We start from the raw sequence: 19,553 nt of genomic DNA on the forward strand, positions 1-19,553 counted from the left end.
TGTAGCAAGAAATTTGTGGAACAGCTTGTTTTTCTGCTTGATTCGTTTTAAAATGTGCGATTTTACACGTGTATCACTAAGTGATACATGTACACTTGCTTGTTTTATTCACATAGCAGAACAATACATGAAGTTTTTGCTGTAACACAGTTCAGAAGCCTAGAACACTTGAACATCGTGAAATTTGAAATTTCGGCCAGAACTACAGCGTAGAGTAAGAAGCCACTTCAAACACTATATCGATTCAAACGCTCACGCCAAAGCTCCTAGGCTAAAGTCAATAATCTGCATTACACCAGCTGGCAGCGGCGAGTTAGTCAACTGGTTTGGCTGAGTTGTTGGTTCGATTCCATGCGAGGCGACAGCTTTAGTTTGTATGGTCCGTCGAGTTCGAAACCTTTGGGGTGCCAAGCTATGGGTGCATCGCAGGGCAAATGGTGAAACGTAAGGATATCACAACATGACTTCCTTAGCTTAAGTTTTTTTTGCTTTTTGGTACCAAAAATGCACGTCGTTAATCAAAGAAGCCATATTTCATTTAAATAGTAAAAAATATCAAGTATATTGATGTTTGCGGAGACCGAAGGAAACAGGCAATAAGAAGTGGAGTAAAGCACCTCAGATAGAAATGAAAAGAAGCTAATGCACTAACTTTGTTACGAGAGGAATATGTCCACGTCTTTTACCATTTATTTGTGTTTTTAATGTATTACGTGCTTTCTTTCCTTTCCCTGAGCATCGAACAAAAGCAGAAAAGCGTGGCAACCGCGCAGGTGTTGTCCGCGTCTCGCCCACATACGTGGCGATCAAGCTGAGCTGTCTACGACCAGTTCATGCGTAACGTTGTCCAACGTCACGCGATCGTAACAATGCACCAACGTTTCTTTTTTATGCGTTTGGACGCTGAGGAAGAGTTCCAGAATTTGTTTTTGTATCTTTTCCTTTTTTCGAAACTAAACAAAGCGTCGAGTTCCGCTCGTGATGGCGACAGCGCACAAGCTGTGTCTAAAATGTGGCGTCGAGAAACGTCAAGAGCCTTTTTCCCGCCCGATGCGCAGCTGCTCACTCCGGGAGACCTTGTGGAGTCACCACTCTACGAACACATGCGCCGATCGGCATGTGCAGTATACGCGCACTGGCGGTGCATACTAGGACCAATGGAGTAACTCTTTCTTGTTAAGAGTGTCCCACATAGCATCAATGAATGGCATGGTGTTCAACGCGAATAGACTATCGTGCCTGGAGATTCGGATGCCGCCGTTGTCTCGGCGAGATTCCTTCGTGAAGCTGTGACGATGAGTCATACAGCGCCGGCGCTTTTCCCTCTCATGCTGCCTGTAGTGGCAGCCTTGGGTTCGTCGCAGACACCACCCGTATTGAGCTGTTTGAGAGCGGATGGTGGCAAGTATACTTTTCTGACATTAATAACGCCGTTATCAAAACCACTACGAATGACATAATAAACAGACGACAGGACTCTACGGGAAATTAGTTCACCGTCTCCTGTTTGTATTTTTGCGCTTCTTCAACATGCGTGACAATGGCAGGGAGAGCAGGCTTGCAACTGTGCAATGATTTATTTTATTTCTGGTGGGACATCATTGTAAATATACACATTGTTATATTCCTATTGACAGCCTGCTTGCAAAACCAAGTAAAATAAGCTCGTAGCAAATCGTACGGCCTTCTAGAGAAATTCGTAGAGTTATACACTTTGTCAACAAAGGATACCTGAGTGCCGCCATAAGGCCCCAGGGCTGTTGTTAACATGCGTGACCTCGATAAAATACAGGGCTAAGCTGTCACGTCATCTTTTGTACTCCTGTGCAACAGCCCCCCCCCCCCCCAAAAAAAAGGGGGGGTCCTTCTTTCTATTAAAATGTATATAGTGAGGCAATTTCAGAGTGGCGTTCCCACTCACGGATTTCACCTAGATATTTAATGAGTACCACCATGTGCGAGTGAATAACGATTGACAACGCACAGTTTAATCACAAGAAACCGTTTGGCAAACATCTCTTTTTTTCGTGTCAGAAAATATAAAGATAAAAAAAATGTCTGAAAAATATTTGCGCAAGTATCTCCAAGTTCAGAAGGCTGAACGCGTTTCTTCTAGTGTGTGATGACGCCACTAAGAGCAGAGGTTCTATGTGCACTTTGGGAGGTATGAGAACAGGTGCGCGGAGAATTTTCGTTGATCATTGGAGTATTATGGACGCGTCTGAATTCCAAAAGAAGATATCCTGATAGTCAGTATCGAATTGCTGCTGTATAGGAAGATTGCACTTTATATGCGATGGCGAGTGAATAGGTAGCGTGTGTCAAAGCAGCACGATGAATTCCCGTTTTGTTTTTAAGCGATGTTTCTATCACTTATAACTTCTGGAACATCTAACCTCCCAAGTACCATAACGTTTGCACATGGTGCCTACAAGGTAATAAAGTGTCGAGATATTAAAATTGTACGTTGGAAGCTTGCGTGCGGTATTGTCGCCGTAGTAGTAAAAATTGCCGTGTTTGACGTTCTAAAGCCACGATGTGATTAAGAGAGGCTCGGAAAATCTAGATCGCCTGTCTTAATTTAACGTGACCCTAAAATCCAACTCCACGGACTTCAAGCAGTCCTGCCTACGGCAAAAATGCGGCCGCGGCGGCTGGGATTCGATTCCGTCATCAGTCTCTCAGTCGAGGAGTAGAAGAGCTAGGCTACCGTGGCGGTTCATTGTCGCCTACATTGTAACAAGACAATCGCGTTTACGAGCTTTTCGGCGTGCTAATTATTTTCTGTTCCTTTTCTCACTTTTCAGACGCTTATGCGGTTCGATTTCGTAGAGTGCGGTTGTTGAATGTTATTTATGGACAAGAAATGACCATGACGTTTACAATGACAACTGAAGAGGAACTCAGAGACCAGCCAACGCTGACGATAGACATGTTGAAACCATATGACTACGATATGTCCTGCAAAAATAACTTTGGTTCTTGGTAAGTAATGACATACATTTAATAAATGTGAAGCGTTTCCTAGCGAACTTCAGTGAATTTGAGTTAATCTATCTATCTATCTATCTATCTATCTATCTATCTATCTATCTATCTATCTATCTATCTATCCATCTATATATCTGTCTATCTATCTAGCCATCTATGACAATCAGCTCTGCTGGCGGTTTCGATAATACTAACAATACCAAATTTGGTATGACATAACATGACTGAACATATTTGACTAGTCATAACATAAAAATCATTAATTATATGTCATGAATGCCATAATTAAATTTAATGGTCCTGCCGCTTTTGCAGTGGTTTTGCTCACATGGCATGTTGAAAAACTTGTATGGTATGGCATGATTTCATGGCCAACACGAGCAACGGACCCTATCATGAAAACCATGGCATGCATGTCATGTAACAACAGGACTTTATGCCACGCTCATCATGCGCTCGTGGCCTTTTTTCTAGCGTCATATATGCCAAATTCTATATATAAAACGTGAATGGATCACGAAGGTATCTGACTGGTCCAAACATGATGTTTATGAGATGCCGTGTCATGTAACAACATGACTACAGGCAACGCCCATAATGCGCTCATGGCCATTTCACTAGGTTCAAATTACGCGACACGAACGGAACATAGGTAAATGACACATCCAAACACGATAATCACGACATGCGTGGGATGTAACAACATAAGTACATGCCACACAAATGATGCGCTGGCGGCCGTTTCGCTAGTTTCACATATACCAAATTTGATGTTACGTGACAACAATGGGTGTAGAAATATGTGAATGGTGCAAACATGATAATACTGACACGCAAGTCATATAAGAACATGAAAACATACCACCCTTATAGCGTTCTCGCGGCCGTTTTGCTAGCTCCACACACACTGAATTTGGTATCTGTGACGTGAATAGATGACGAAGCTAAACGACACATTCAAAAACAATAATCATGACAGGGAAGTCCTGTACGGCATCGTTTACTTCCACGTCGTAACGTCGTGCTGATTAAAAGTGACACATCAACCTTTCTCAATCATGCTATGCCAATCATCGATTCCCAATGTACGTGGGATCTGCCCTTTTTCGTCTCTGAAATATAACTGTACATGTTTTTGTTCTGTATATGGCAGTGAATACAAATCGTGTGAAGTGCCACTTGTGTTTGTTTTATAAATGTTGATGCTATAGCAAAACTGATTCTCAATACCCAATCACTTAAGACCGGTTGTACCGCTGTCCTGACTATCAAGTGTCTTGGTACGTTTGCAATTTACTGCATCTGCTAAGTGGTATACTTGTCCAACATCGACGCATGAGTAATTATCTTGCAGTTGTAGCGTGACTGAGCACAATTCTGACATTAGGTGTGCCAAATAAAATTATTTCTTATTCAAGGCGAAACGGCAGAAGCTGTAAGATATGGGGTAGCAAGGAAAGGTTCGGAAGCTCTGAAATTTTTTTGACCAAGCAGCGTTCTTTAACGCCGCTCTCATTCAACATAAGTGAGTGTTCTTGGAATCCAATCCCAACTAACGGTGCCCACCGAAGCTAAGGATCAAGCGTCCTACATCGCTGTTGAACAAAAGATAACTTTTAATGATTCCTATTGCACCGACTACACGCTCCAAGTGCCTTGGTGCATGTGTTAAATAGTGCGTGTATTGTGAACACTAGACAGGTACGCTTGTTCGTGGCACATAAGCGCAGTATGTGTATTCGTGTTCGGCTAAGGAACTCGTCAATATTGTAATTTTCAATAGCAAAAGGGCAGAGCACTTTCCTGAAGTGATATTTTCTGGTTTGTAGGTTCATTTTTGGAATAGGTACAACTAACAGCTACCCTAACACCTTTTTTAGACAACTTGACACTTTTTCTTTAGACATCAGCAAAAAATTTATGTTATAGTAAAAGGGTTCAATTCAACAGAATTATCCCAGCCGAAGTAAACATACCTGAAATACCCAAGTAGCTTAGTGTTGGTGAATATTTCTACCAACGTTTCAAGACGCACGACTCACACTTCAGAGAAGATATGTTTTTTACATGCTGACTCAAAGATAGGTCTTCACTCACTGCGCTGACTAACTTATGGTTACTAGCCTTCTTTGAAACGATGATAGTATAAGTTTATTACGTAAATTGAAAGGGGCTTTGTTGAGAGTTTTACAAAAGTCTTTTTATTGCGATAGCAAATACATGGCCACTATCTGCTGGATTTCGCCGCCGGCGTCAAAGTGGGTGTCGATATCATGCACCGTATATGTATACGTATCTATATGCATGAAAACGCAGTAAAACATCGCAGAAAACAAGACTGGCGCGTAGAATTGAACGTGGGACCTCCGCGTCCGGGACGCGAGGCGGTAGCCACTGAGCTACCGAAGGGTTTTTTTTTTGCTTTATTGCCTGTTCATAGGTGCGTACATCAAACAACAAGCAAAACAAAATCAAGCAGCAACAGTCCAACACAAACTAAACTTCCCGAAGTGCAGCCAAGGGCTCTACCCTTGACAACCACTGAGGTACACTATCCAGATTTTTCTGTAGTTCAACCAACTTGGCCATGCATTCAGGGAAACACATTCGTGCAGGCCGTGCACGCTGCTCGCAGTAAACGCCCGCCATACCGGCCCGCCATTAACAGTGAAGGCCACATACCATAATCAAATCAAAAGGCATTCCTTTTTCGTCCACTACTGGCAGAAATCTTACACCTTAAAACTTACGGGTAATTCCTTTTTAACGTCCTTTAAAGTACGTCCCAAAAATGTACGCCATACCAACAATGTAAGAAAACATGGTCTATAGTTACCGGTTTTTCACAGATAAGTCAATTTGTCCTTCAAGGTAAGCAAGAACGGGGGTCTGATTCAAATGTCCTGAAAGATAATGTACCTGAGTGAAGCTTAAAAAAGAACGACCTCGCGGCAGGGGCCCCTTGCATTCTGTTGAATCGTTTAGGCACATCTTTCCCTTGGCCTCCGTTATACAAGGCACGTTACAGGGGTTCAGGTAAAACATCACAAACATCTTTGTACAACTTTTTGTGAGTCGCTGAAAACAACTTTTATTGGAAAATGTAACAGATAAAAACTGTACACTTAGAATAACCTCCTTAAGATACCCGTGGACAGCACCAGTCATGTCATTCGTGCTAACCACATATCGAGGTAAAGCCCGCATCAGTCTCAGCTGGCACACTATACGTAAGAAAGGGTCCCTTGCATACCAAAAAAATAGGAATCAATTTGCGACTTGGCGTATGAAAAGATGTGGTAAACCCAGCCCTTCGTGTTGTACATTTTGAAACATATTAGTTCGAGTGCATCTCTCCCAGTTCGAGGCCTGCACGAACACTGCGAAGATGCGATGGAGCTCCTGTATGTTTGCCTTTGAACAATGTAATAATTGCATCACATACCAAAGTTTTGAGGCACAGAAACGATCGCAGACAGTCGCCCTCGAAAACACTGAGAGATGATTACCGCTGCATCTATTGGCTTCCGTCCTGATTTGTTTCGCTTGTTCTTTCCAGTAGTTCTGGTTATCTTTATAATATTTCAGTGGCACCCCAAGGTACCTGACAGGTGTTGTCACCCATTTAACATTGGCACAATAGTTTGGTCTTGACAACCACTCTCCATATCAAAAACCCAGACACTTTCCCCAATTTACTAGACTGCCCAATGCATTGCCGAACCTTTTACCTACCCTAATGGTAATGGTAACACTATCTTGATCGGTACGACAAACACCCCATTGTAGGCATAAGCCAGAATTTTAACTTCGGATTCTTGTAATATAAAGCTATAAATGCTACTGTTTTGAGTGATTGCTAAGCACAATTATTTAATATATAAAATGAACAGCAGGGGACACAGCGGGCAGCCCTGACAGACAGAACCCTTTATGTTATTTGTACCTCCTAACGTCTTGTTAATTACAAGACGGGTCGTGAAGTTCCAGTATGCCATAAATACCCCATCTCTGAATACAGAAACAACGTTCACATGGTCAAGAATGGCTAGCAGAGGGTTGTGGGAAACACAATCAAGAGCTTTCTCGAGATCAATCTGTAGAATGGCTACCCCTACTTGATTGGCATCGCTACACTCGAGCACGCAGCGCATCTTGTGTATAGTGGTCACAATGGAGCGTCCCATAATCCCGCATGTTTAGTGGGGCCCTACAAATTCTTTGATCACCCCTTGAAGCCACCAAGCTAGTACTTTAATTAAAATTTTGTAATCACAATTAGTTAGTGATAGAGGTCAACTCGAAGAAACAACTTTTAACTTCTCTGAGTGTTCTGTCTTAGGTATCAAAGCTGTATGTGCTTCACTAAAGGACCTAGGGAGGATATTAAGTTTATAAGCCTGGTCGAAGACATCAGCGAGTACTTAGGATAATTCATTTTTAAACTCATCATAAAACGAAACACAAAGCCTGATCAGCCCGGGAGGTTTACCAGGATTTATTTTAACTATATCCCTTTCTACTTTCGTTGCCGTTATAGCTAGCTCTAAAGCTGATTTGGTGTGATTTGTCAACTTCTGCATTCTGCTAAGGAACTCTTTCTTAAACGCCTTTGAATCGATGGGCGTGGCAGTGAAGAGTGCTTCGCAGTGTTCAAACGCTCATCCTATGCTTTTATTGTCGGAAACTTCGATACCGATGACTTCATTGGCATCTATATGATTTCGTGTGGTATGATTCTAATCCAAGCGCTTGCTTCGTCGGGTGATCATCCACAGTCATTGATGTTGCTCTGGCTCACGTCAGCGCTCTGCGATAGCGTTCTACATCATATAACTCTATCATCTGTTTGAGACTCCGCAAATCGACACCATATACTCTAAATTTTTCAGATTCAAGAGCTGTTAGCCTCTCAAGTGCACGTCTAAGCTCTTTCTCCTTCTCTTTAGATTCAAAAGATAAAACGCTAGATATCTCTATTGCTTTCATTTTGATTCGCTGCTTAATAGCTCCCATTCTTCTCTTATTTTGTCCTTACGCTCCATGTTAATATAAATAAATTCTTTTATAACTGATGCGCTAAATTACTCATCCCTTAAGAGGTTAGAGTTCATTTTCCAGTGCTTCCAAAAAAAAGGAGTTCCTTTCTCTTTTTGACCCGATATTACATTTTACAAGACAGTAAGCAGAAAAGGAAACAGGGACGTTATAACTGCTACGCTTGGCCATCGCATCCGCAGTAAGCTAAAGTCGATCCAATTGGGCATTACTTGTGCCGTGAAAGTGCGTATACTTCACATTTCGGGAGCTATACAGACACTCCGCTACATCTACTAATTAGTATTCAATATTCACCCATGCCAAGACATCAATGCTTTTGTATTTAACGTTGCGACTGCTTAATCTATCACTTTCATTCAAGAAAAAGTTGAAATCTCCCACGAATAAGAGTTTCCCTACTAGTGCACAGATGTTGTCGTAAATTGAAAAAAAAACTTGCTCTTTCCTGACAAATAAATGGAGCGTAAACACATATAATGCGCCAATCAGTATCAATATAAACCATATCGCACCGTACTACTCGGCCTGACGAGCACGAAAAGACATTTTGTATGAAAAATCCTCCAAGTTTTCTAACAAAAAGAACACATCCCCCAGATGTGCCTATGGCTTGGCACACAGTCGCCAAACATCGTGATGCAAGCTTAAGCACTATGCTCCCAGTCTCCTCCTCTCCTTCAACTTCCGTCTCCTGCACTGCAAGTACATCCAGATTTTCTTCCAACAGCAATCAATAGACTTGGCTTTGCTTCTTCTTTCAAGCTAAGCGTCTAATACTCGGAGTGGCGAAGCTAAATGATACTTGAGGCGCTATTTAAACCATGTGGAGGAGTTAGGCCCGGAGCATGGCGTTTACCTGGCATGTCTAGCGCTACGCTAGACGCCTCCGGGACCGGCCAACCACCAAGTTTCATTGCACAGTGAAACCGTTTTGTTCACAGCTTTCTTGTCCATGGTGCCACCAGCTCTTGCTCTAAGGCAGGTGCGTCGTACAGTCGGCACCTTTGCCGGTGGCTCTTCCACGCTACTTGCGCTGTTATTGTCTCCCGTCTTCGCAGTTAGTCCTTCCAATGGTCTTTTGATGGCTGGAACGGCGCCGCTAGACCCAGAGACGCAGGAGGCATTGGCACCGCACACTTACCCGAGGAAGCTGCGTTGCTCACACTGATTTAGGGACAGTGAGAGCAAAATAGACTTTAAGCGGGTACAATTAACTAGAAGGAGGTTATATGATTGGTGGATAAAGTCAAGGCACGAGTGAAAATTAAACCCTTCGCTGCAAAGTACGATTCCTGAACCCCACTGTTTAAGGGAAAAAAATGAATCTAGTTTTTGGTTCATTCAGTAATACGGCTTGGTGGCGCTAGCCACCGCCCGATCTAAAGGGTACAGCCATATCCATCCATGCATCCATCCATGCCCCATCTCAAAGTTTCTGACATTCGCCGTTAGGGACACACAGAAAAGAGACGCGTCCTCGCGTCCCCAATGTTTTCCGGGCACAATCCGCCGACAAATGCAGGGCGCGAGATGCGCGCGTAGCGTTTCATTTACATTGAGGTTCTGCCATTTTTTTAGGGGCGAAGCTCCTTATGGCTTGGTTTGTGCGTCCCTCGTAGTACGTAACCACCAGTGGCACATACCCGAAAAAGCGGTTCTTACGATTTTGACCTCCAAGGTTGTTCCGGTGAGAGATTTCTTCTGTGCGTTGTTGAACAATAAAAGATAGTGCTCAATGCACATGTTAATGGCTGCTAAGAGGAATGAGAGACAGGAGCATTTGGCCTTTAGGTAACGCGCACGCTGCGATCCCCATTAGCAACTATTGGCATGTACATTGAGCACGATCTGACAAGAAAGGGTTGCTACGTTATACTCGCTGGGTGTAACCTCCTTGGTTTTAGAAAGGTTTAGCGAGCGTTGGGCCGCATAGCCATGAATACAGTGAACTAGTATATACCATGAATTCGAGGTGGTTAAAGGTGGGAAGTAAACCCGAAGCGCAAGCCGTAAGAAAGTGTGCATGTGCCACCTCCCGTTTATCCTTGAAATGTCCGCTGGATGGCGGTGCTTCTATATGGAGAATATATGATGAAAAGATGCGAGATGGTGGGAGTGCTGAATAGATGGACGAACGGACACACAGACAGATGCATGGATGGACGCATGAACGGACGCAGGCGCGGATGCATGGACGAATGCAGGGACGGACGCACGAACAGACGCACGCACGGACGGGTGGATGGACGCATGGACGGTTACACAGACGTACGCAGGAACGGACGGAAGCAAGAACGAATGGACGAACGAATGCTTTGCCCCACTCCCCATCATTCACTCCGTGGATATGCTGCCATTTTTTTAAGTGCGAATGCACTTCATAAGCAACCCTGAATCCACCGTCCGGGGTGCGCCTCCTCCTCTCCCCTAGCAACGGTGCAAGGAGTGGAGAGGAGCGTTTGTAGCAATGGCGCAGCGACGTCACACACCACGTGACTGCGTGCGCCCGTGCTGCCACGACTTGCTAGAGATCAGCAAGTCGTCATAGGTATGGATCCATCGCAGGCATGAACCTCGACTGCGATACTTCCAACAACGAGTACAACGCAATCGAATGCGAGCATTGCACGCGTCTTTGAAGATGGCGCGCCGGTTGGAGACAAGGCAGCCCGGCGAAGGGCCCGTGATGCCGAGCGCAAGCGGGCGAAGCGGGTGTCACAGAACGAGCGCTAAAAATAGGCGCGCCGCAAATTCTTGCGGTAACGCGCGGAAGAAACGCCGCGAAGTCAAAAGAAAAAAAAAGGGAAAGAAAAAGAAAACAAACGGCCAAGGCTCCCCGGGCGCGCGCTCTCCCCGCAGAAGCGTGGCTTCATCGATGAACCTCCTCACCCCACAACGGCGGCCGAGCAAGCCCGCGATTTTTCTAGCACGAAGGAGGCGTGGCCACGCCGAGATGAGTCATCCGACGCGGAGGGCAGTCAAACCGTCTCGCGCCTCTCCCCAGCCTTCGCTGTGTATCGCGCCGACGAATTGAGGAGAACTTTCTGGAAGGTGGCGCGGAACGTATTTAATCGAGCAGCCGAGACGAGAAATCAGGAGGAGACGGAAGTGAGCGCCAGAGCGCGTAGGGATTCCGCCGTGTAGTCGGCGAAGTTTTTGGTCCGTAGGGACGAGGCCGGAGGTGAAGAAGATTTCCACCTGAGGGGTGACGACTCGAGCTACCGGCAAGAGTGTGTGTTTACCGCTATCGAGCGAAGACGCGTGGCGACAGCTGCGAGTGTGAAGCCGACGTGTTCCGGCGAAGAAGTTAGAAGCTTGGAGAGTGGCCTATTGAAGACGGGAGTTTTCCTGGAAGAGAAACTCCGGCGAGGTTTCCTGGAAGAGAAACTTCGAGGGCTGCGGAACGACAACAACGCTGGACTTTGAGTGAGTGATTCTCGGAAGAGTATCATCTCGACTTTGGTTCCAAGAACTTTGGACTGAATAGGTTTTCTATCTCTTTAGTCTTTAAGTGTCTTGGTTGTTCAATGCATGCGACTGCATTGTAGTGCGTATTGTTGTCCGTGTCCGTTGTTTCAAGTGTGACTGATTGTATTGTGTAGTACGTTGATTGATTGGTTTGATTGGTGACATATTGTATGCAACTATTGTGGAGTGTGCAATTTTGTGTGTTGTTTTCGATCTGCCATTATTGAGAATATAATTTGTTTGTTTATCAACTCTCGGCTCTGACTTGTTCTTTGGGCCACAGCCGGCGTCCGCTGGCGCGCCAAAAAGGACCACTTCTAAATTGTCCACGCTTTCGTGGTGCGGTTTGGGGGGCCGATACTTCGGCTCTTGGAATTAGCCCGGCGATCGCCTCCCTAATTAACGGGACCTGCGTGTGACAGCGGGCCGCAGTCATAAAAATCATTATAGTGTGAATTTACTCTCACATATACGCGTAAACTCACCAAAATTTCTCGAGAGGGTCTAATGGTTCCGGGGAATCGCAATGTGATCACACGGGGGAGTTTACTTTAACTCACTGGCGAATGCCAACGGATTTTAACTTGACTCCCCCTCATAGCATCCCCCGTGCCTTCGCCTTTAACCATGTTCACCCTCGGGGAAATACTTGGCAGCTTTTCACATCGGTATCAGCACTATATTCATCGCACCGTGTTCAAGCGATTGTCACAAACTGAATTAAAGTTTCATTCAAATAAAGGATCGGCAACCTCACTGAGTTCTACACAATTATCAGCAACAATTTTTTTATTTGTACCGGGCAATACTATGTTAATCCTATCTTTTACAGAGAGAAAAAGCAACATTGGTCCCAGAACTCTAATCTGGTGCACAGCTGATCAGACAGTGTCTGTAGAAATTGGGCACCTAGGCGAAAGCAAACTGAATACATTCTGTCGAGTACTCTTTAGTGCGGCCATGCAAGAAATATATGAAGCAGATGAATTCCTTCAAGTTTACCAATTAGTTTATGTAGAATAGGATGGTCAAATGAAGCATATATACTTTGTAGCATAACATCGACTTATTAGTTCAAAGATACTTCTCCGTCCATGTGACACTTCTTCATGATTTTTGGCGCTTAAAATTACCGCGACCACACCAGAGCATGAACGCCCATGCAAAATTGCCGAGTTCAACCTTCCTTTTTTTTGTAGTTTCTCCACATTGTATGAAACAAGTTTTCTTAAATATGTTATGTTCAACCTTTGAGTCCCTCAAATCAAAATGTAAGTGATATTTTAATGGTAAATAATTACTTGTATAGACCTTAGCGCACACGATCAAAATCTATTGCGTCATGGCGGCTTGGTGCAGGAAGATCATACTGGCACCCCCCCCCTCCCCCAGTGTTTTCAGGTCAGAAGCAGTGCATGGGGCAGTTGAACCCTGTGTGCTGCGTCACCAATCTTTCTGCGCATGTGCATCCCCTCTCTCTTTCTCTCTCGAGTCACTAGCGAAAGCAACCAAACGCTTCCTCAGCAGCGCAGCGCCCACACCTCCACTGCGCATGCGTACCTTCCTTTGCCTTCATCTGTTCTAATACGCTCCACCCCTCCTACACTCCCCGTGGAAACACGTTCTATGAGACAGAGCGTGCCTGCTTTGTTCGTAGACGTTGACCGTCGGTATTGCGGTGGTCCAAGTTTCCGGGAGACACAACGCGTCTGCTTCGGTTAGCACGAGATCACGTCCGATGTCTCTGGCGTGTGCGTTGAAGGACCGGCTGTTTACTAGTGCTATATTCATGGCCCTCGGCAGCGTTCACAGCAGCGGTGATCGAACTCACGCCATGGTCCCTGGTAGCGTTAGTAAGGTAGAGGCGTTGAATGGTGATGCACGTGCTTGAGGCGACATAGACGAGTTTTAATGGGGGCCGTTTGCTCTCTCAGCGCTTCTTTTCATCCATAGAAGGTTCTCTTTAGCGCGTGATGTCTTTTGTGCATTTCCTGGCTTTCCGAGCCATTGACCGCATATTCTTTCGCCAATTTGAAATTATGAAATAATGATACGCTCTAAATGTATTGTTATCTTTAAGGTGTTTACTCAAGCGTGTTTTTCAACATGTACATACGTATTTACACTACATTTTTCGGCTACAATCGTCACTCAAACATATAGTAACAACAGTACCAGCCGTCAGAAATGGCCGTTGTTCTTCCGATCAACAGTCACATTCACGCCGCTTCCGTTGAACCGTATTCAGCGCACACTCTTGCGCCCACTGAAAGGCCTTGTGCAAGCGCTATTATTCCGCATACTGTGTAAAAAAAGTGTGAATACGCAATATGTTTCTATTCCAGTGAATATCTCATGTGCGGTCCGTTAAATAAGGAAGAATTCAAGAACGTGATGAATTTCATGCACTCAGAATGCCCGATTGAACCCGGATCATACACGCTAACAATCAAAGCCACCATTCCAAATGTGTCATACTTCAGGCAACGCTTCAAGGTACGTGCGAGAGAAAAAATGAAGTGAAATAGTGCTTTTATGAATTTCATCATTTTATTCTGCCAGACGTGCAGATGCGACGAGAAGGGTGACGAGCCTGCCTGCTCGACCGAGGCAGCAGAACACAACGCGGCACAACTACGTAGAAGAGAACAACTTAGGGCAAGTATTCGCGCCGCCTAACAAAGCTTTTTCGTTGTCACAAGCCAGTTGCCAGCGCGTCACATAAAAGTAGGCATAATAGCGCTGATTGACCCGAGTTCGGTAAGGTTAGGTTTTATCAGGTTTATTTTTTTCCTTTACATAGAAAAAACGAAGCAAAAGCAAAAGGCTGTAAGACCTGAGGGAGGCTTTTGCTCCGACATACAATTTGGTACACAACAAACAATTAGCAAGTTATATTCAGACAAATAAACGCTACAAGTGTAAAAACAAACAGAACACTTTGCATAACAAAAGACAAAATTACCATAAATTACCATAAAAGAAACAGCATTATCGCAATATGTACAATAGGTGAGACCAAAATCACATTTGCACACGTATACATTTCTAAAACAAATGACAGGATTGAAACTGTACTGTTAAACATTTGGACACCTAAAGTATTACCTAATCGAAATATTATATTGAATATATTCGATACAACTATGAAGAAAAAAAAATTTTCAATGTATTTTTGAAAAATAATATTTATGTCAAATACATTTACAAGTTTATTGAGGAGACTGGGTATTTGATTGTATGTGTTAAATATTGTGTACACGACAAAGAGGGTCACTATCATCATTAAGAAATTAGACCAACATTCGGAATAAAGAAGAGGTGGACGAGTGGGCTATGCCATGGGCACGGCGGCACGTCCTCTCCTCAACAGCGCGTAAAAAAATTTAGAGAAAGGGACATGCCGCCGCCTCCGCTGCAGTGTCTATAAATACTATACAGAGTCTACAAATATACTAGCAATTCTGCTGAGAGCGCGCATTTTTTACGAGAGAGGGTGTCCCCGCATGTGATGACTGCACTCGGATGCCACAAGCGGCACTGCGTGTCAAGAGGGTGCACGAACGTGCGGAATTACTCTAGTCCAGTTGCTGCTGGACTCTCACCACGTTTAAAATCAGTGTGTGACAGCTGCCATCTGATTTACTGTGAAGTCCGACAGCGTCATATGTACACTGTAACACCCTGAGATTTTAAAAGCTTAGTGGCAATGCAAAAAAAAAAACCTATTGATCGAACAAGAAAAAGGTGTCTTGTTCCCCGCACTAACGAATGCAGTACGGTTTTCTGAATGGAAAAAGTAAGATCAAGAGGGCAGATCAAGAGGGCTGAAGCCGAAGGCTGTCGTGTGAGAGAAGCATCCTGAGAGTGACTCCGTCGAACTATCTTTTCGGAATAGAGTGAACGGTGTCGGGAATGAAGTCGCGTTCAGGCATAATTTAAATGTTGTTATTTATCTAAAAACTTAAAAATACTCTTCTGAATTTCATTCACACACCTTTTCCATTATTTCAACTTCGGACTCCCTTCCCAACAACGTATTGAGTATCATATGTGGCGAGTGTCACTTTGTTGATTGGCATGTCATCATTATTCGTTTTCACGCAAATCCTAATGGAATTCAGGGTAAGAGATAAAGGTTTTCAGGTCTTCTGTGATAATTCTTGCTCTCAAGAACAAAGCACATTTTAAAAAATAACTCTGGTGGTTAACTGTCAATAGTTTTTAAAATACATTTCTTTGCGTACTGCAACCACTTTGAGTATATATCTATCTATCTATCTATCTATCTATCTATCTATCTATCTATCTATCTATCTATCTATCTATCTATCTATTTATCTATCTATCTATCTATTTATCAATCTATCTATCTATCTATCTATCTATCTATCTATCTATCTATCAAATCACCTACATCTGGGTGCTTTATGGTCACCCCGTTAACTCAGGGGAAACCAAAATTAGTTTGGGCGGGTAAGACGGTTTGATGAGCATGACTCGCTGGTTCTGACATGAATAATTTCACAATCCCGTCACGTACGCTATCAAACCCTTCTCCCCACATCTTCTTATTTAATGCATGATGGTTAAGCTGGCATTAGCGACGTTCACCCTACGAATGCAAATATTAAACGTTTGTGTCCTAGCAGAGGAATCGAAGCCAAGCAATCTGCGTGGACACCAAGTATTCTACTACAGAGTCACGCCAGGTCTTCGAAATATTCGGCAAGAATAGCCAAATGTTCGTGAAACACCAATGCTGGCTCCAGTGTTGACTATCAATTTCTCACATTTTTAGCGCTACTTCGTAATGTTTCGCTTTATAAAAAGTTACAACTGACACCTTCCATCAGCATGCTTTGCATAGCATTGATTCCCAAAATACGTGGGATGTGCCTCTTTTTCTCTTTTTTCGGGCAGTAGCGGCAGCGAAATGTATGCCACCAAATGGTATTCATTTGCTATTACAAAGCGCCAATACTGTGAAAGCCGTCGAATAGTTCTTATACAATAAAACATTATAATAGAACAATCCGAAAATACAGAAAAATAACAGTTGGCCTCGCGTGGCTTGGTCTACTGAAAGCTTCGCAGTGTTTGCGGAGCACAAGGATTGAACGCAAATGCACCCAATTGCACAACTGCACACCATGCGGGCGCCGCCGGCAGTCATCAGCTGCGGGGCCATTTCCAAGGCCAAGCTCAGCACACTAAGCCCACTAGTCCACTTCTTTATTCCGAATGCTGGTCTAATCCTTGCGCTTGCTTCTTTAATGATGATAATTTGTGTTATTGTGTAATATTGTTTACACAATATTTACCAGTATGTTCTTGACCATGGGTGGTCCTAGTTCTCAGAGTTCTTATGCCAGTTGTATGGAAGCATGTACTCAACACACCGAGAAGAATCATACACTTGGCATAGTTTTTATTTTTGATGCGCCAAAGTAACTTGTAGTAATATATTTGATTTGCTTGTAATATTAAATATTTGAAAAATAACGGACATGAGCTAAAATTTTGTCGGTGACCATAGTATCCTTCCATTAGTCGTAGTACGTTTTTTTCTGTAACTTGAGGAAAATCTTATGATTCTGTGATGTCGTCGTTCCCCAACAAACAACACAATAGCTTAGCCTGGAGTAGAACAGTGTATAATACAACGCTTTCTTTAGCCAAAAGGGTAACAAAGCAAATAGTCTGTACATACATTCAATGCTTCTACATAGTTGTTTTACACATTCTAATTTGTAGCCCAACTCGGAATCGTAATGCTCTTTTTCCCCTCTCAATAAGAAGTTCATGCACACAAGTCCTGCTTCAAAATCAAACACAATGACGTGCCTATGGACGTCACTTCAATGAACATAAACATGTATGTTGGATAAAAGTCTCAATTATTACTGCATGAAAGAAACGCACGCATGGTATACACCGGTGCGTGAGCCCATGAGGACAGCTTGCCCTAACGGGCCTGAGAGTTTTTCAAAGAGCGCTTGCTTCTTTTGGCGTTGCACAAAGAAGACTGCTCAAAGCGGCCATTCAAAAGAGGTAATGCTGAAAACGCCGCAAAACATTTTTATTAGAACTTTTCGTTCTCCTGGGTCGAAAAATTTTTAGACGCGACAGATGCAGTAAACAGTGGTATATGAGCGCTGTATCTAGATTCGTGTTTCAGCACTGCTTCTCGCTGAGAACTTGCTGTGTGGCTCGTCACAATTTCTTGTGTTGCCGCTATGATAGCCCCTCTTCTGACCATCAACACCTTTTACTTTATAATTTGTTCCACCTCGCCATGGTGGTCTAGTGGCTTATGTACTCGGCTGCTGATTCGCTGTTCGCAGGATCGAAGCCCGGCTCGTGTGGCTGCATTTTCGATATAGGCAAAAATGCTGTAGATCCGTGTGCTCAGTTTGGTGAACGTTGATGAATCTCAGGTGGTCGAAATTTCCGCAACCTCCTACTACGTCGTCTCTCATAATCGTATGATGGTTTTCGGACGTTAAACATCACACATATTTTTATCATTACTCATTGTAATGAACGCCAAATAAAGCGGCGATGTTAAACGCTATACAAACAAATATGGGCGACGAATTATGATGCACCTGAACAGCGGAGTACTAACTACTGAAATGCGAACGACATGTTGCAGCAAAATATAGGCTAGTCTCCAGGCGTCGCGACGAACCGATTTTTGTGAGCTGCATATGTACTTCAAAAGTGCATAACCAAGTGTACCCAAGTGTTTAAAAGTGCATACTCCAAAGAGGAACCATGCGCAAAACGCATGGTCCCTCTTCGACGTTATAAATTCAGTTATTCTACTTACACAAGCCTCCTGGAATATTATGGCCAGTTCGAAATTTCCGGAACCTCTTACTACGTCATCTCTCATAATCATATGGTGGTTTTCGGACGTTAAACATCACACATATTTTCATCATTGCTCATTGTAATGAACGCCAAATAAAGCGGCGATGTTAAACGCTATACAAACAAATATGGGCGACGAATTATGATGCACCTGAACAGCGGAGTACTAACTACTGAAATGCGAACGACATGTTGCAGCAAAATTTAGGCTAGTCCCCAGGCGTCGCGACGAACTGATTTTTGTGAGCTGCATATGTACTTCAAAAGTGCATAACCAAGTGTACCCAAGTGTTTAAAAGTGCATACTCCAAAGAGGAACCATGCGCAAAACGCATGGCCCCTCTTCGACGTTATAAATTCAGTTATTCTACTTACACAAGCCTCCTGGAATGTTATGGCCAGTTCGAAATTTCTGGAACCTCCTACTACGTCGTCTCTCATAAACATATGGTGGTTTTCGGACGTTAAACATCACACATATTTTTATCATTACTCATTGTAATGAACGCCAAATAAAGCGGCGATGTTAAACGCTATACAAACAAATATGGGGAACGAATTATGATGCACCTGAACAGCGGAGTACTAACTACTGAAATGCGAACGACATGTTGCAGCAAAATTTAGGCTAGTCACCAGGCGTCACGACGAGCTGATTTTTGTGAGCTTCATATGTACATGTACATTAAAAGTGCATAAGCAAGTGTACCCAAGTGTTTAAAAGTGCATACTGAAAAGAGGGACCATGCGCAAAATGCATGGCTCCTCTTCGACGTTATAAATTCAGTTTTTCTACTTACAAAAGCCTCCTAGAATGTTATGACCAGTTCTCTGTACCTTTAACGATAGGGAACAACGGCAAATATAAAGCAACGGAGAATTACTTTTGCCTATATTACGGGCCTGTGATTTCCAAATGGTGCTGACACTCCGGTATCAATTAGGTTGGTTCAGTTTGCCTAGGCACAGATGAATTACTTCATCCAGCATTTGATTGGGTGTCGCACAGCAAAGTCATCTTGAAACTTCAACTTTTTCTAGGCAAGGGCCTAATTCTTGACTAGATTACTAACTTCCTAACAGACAGGTCGCAGTTTGTGGAATTAAACCATGTCCAATTTCGATCGTACCGGTGACCTCTGGCGTACCGCAAG

At 43.6% G+C, this 19,553-nt stretch overlaps 1 protein-coding gene across 3 annotated transcripts in view; it reads left to right on the plus strand.

Moving 5' to 3' along the window:
- The first annotated feature begins 1,052 nt into the window (after positions 1-1,052).
- The window catches only part of LOC142786704 (uncharacterized), a 37,177-nt gene continuing 18,676 nt past the window's right edge, over positions 1,053-19,553 (plus strand). For 2 of the 3 annotated variants that reach the window (XM_075884340.1, XM_075884341.1), the window contains exons 1-4: positions 1,060-1,401; positions 2,808-2,985; positions 13,866-14,016; positions 14,083-14,178. In XM_075884340.1, the coding sequence (XP_075740455.1) occupies positions 1,296-1,401; positions 2,808-2,985; positions 13,866-14,016; positions 14,083-14,178 (531 nt within the window). In that variant the 5' untranslated portion in view covers positions 1,060-1,295. Of the gene's footprint in view, positions 1,402-2,807; positions 2,986-13,865; positions 14,017-14,082; positions 14,179-19,553 lie in introns of all 3 variants that reach the window. The other variant, XM_075884342.1, reaches the window with a different exon arrangement.

Source organism: Rhipicephalus microplus, unplaced genomic scaffold, assembly GCF_043290135.1.
Source record: "Rhipicephalus microplus isolate Deutch F79 unplaced genomic scaffold, USDA_Rmic scaffold_28, whole genome shotgun sequence".
NCBI classification, from domain to species: domain Eukaryota; kingdom Metazoa; phylum Arthropoda; class Arachnida; order Ixodida; family Ixodidae; genus Rhipicephalus; species Rhipicephalus microplus.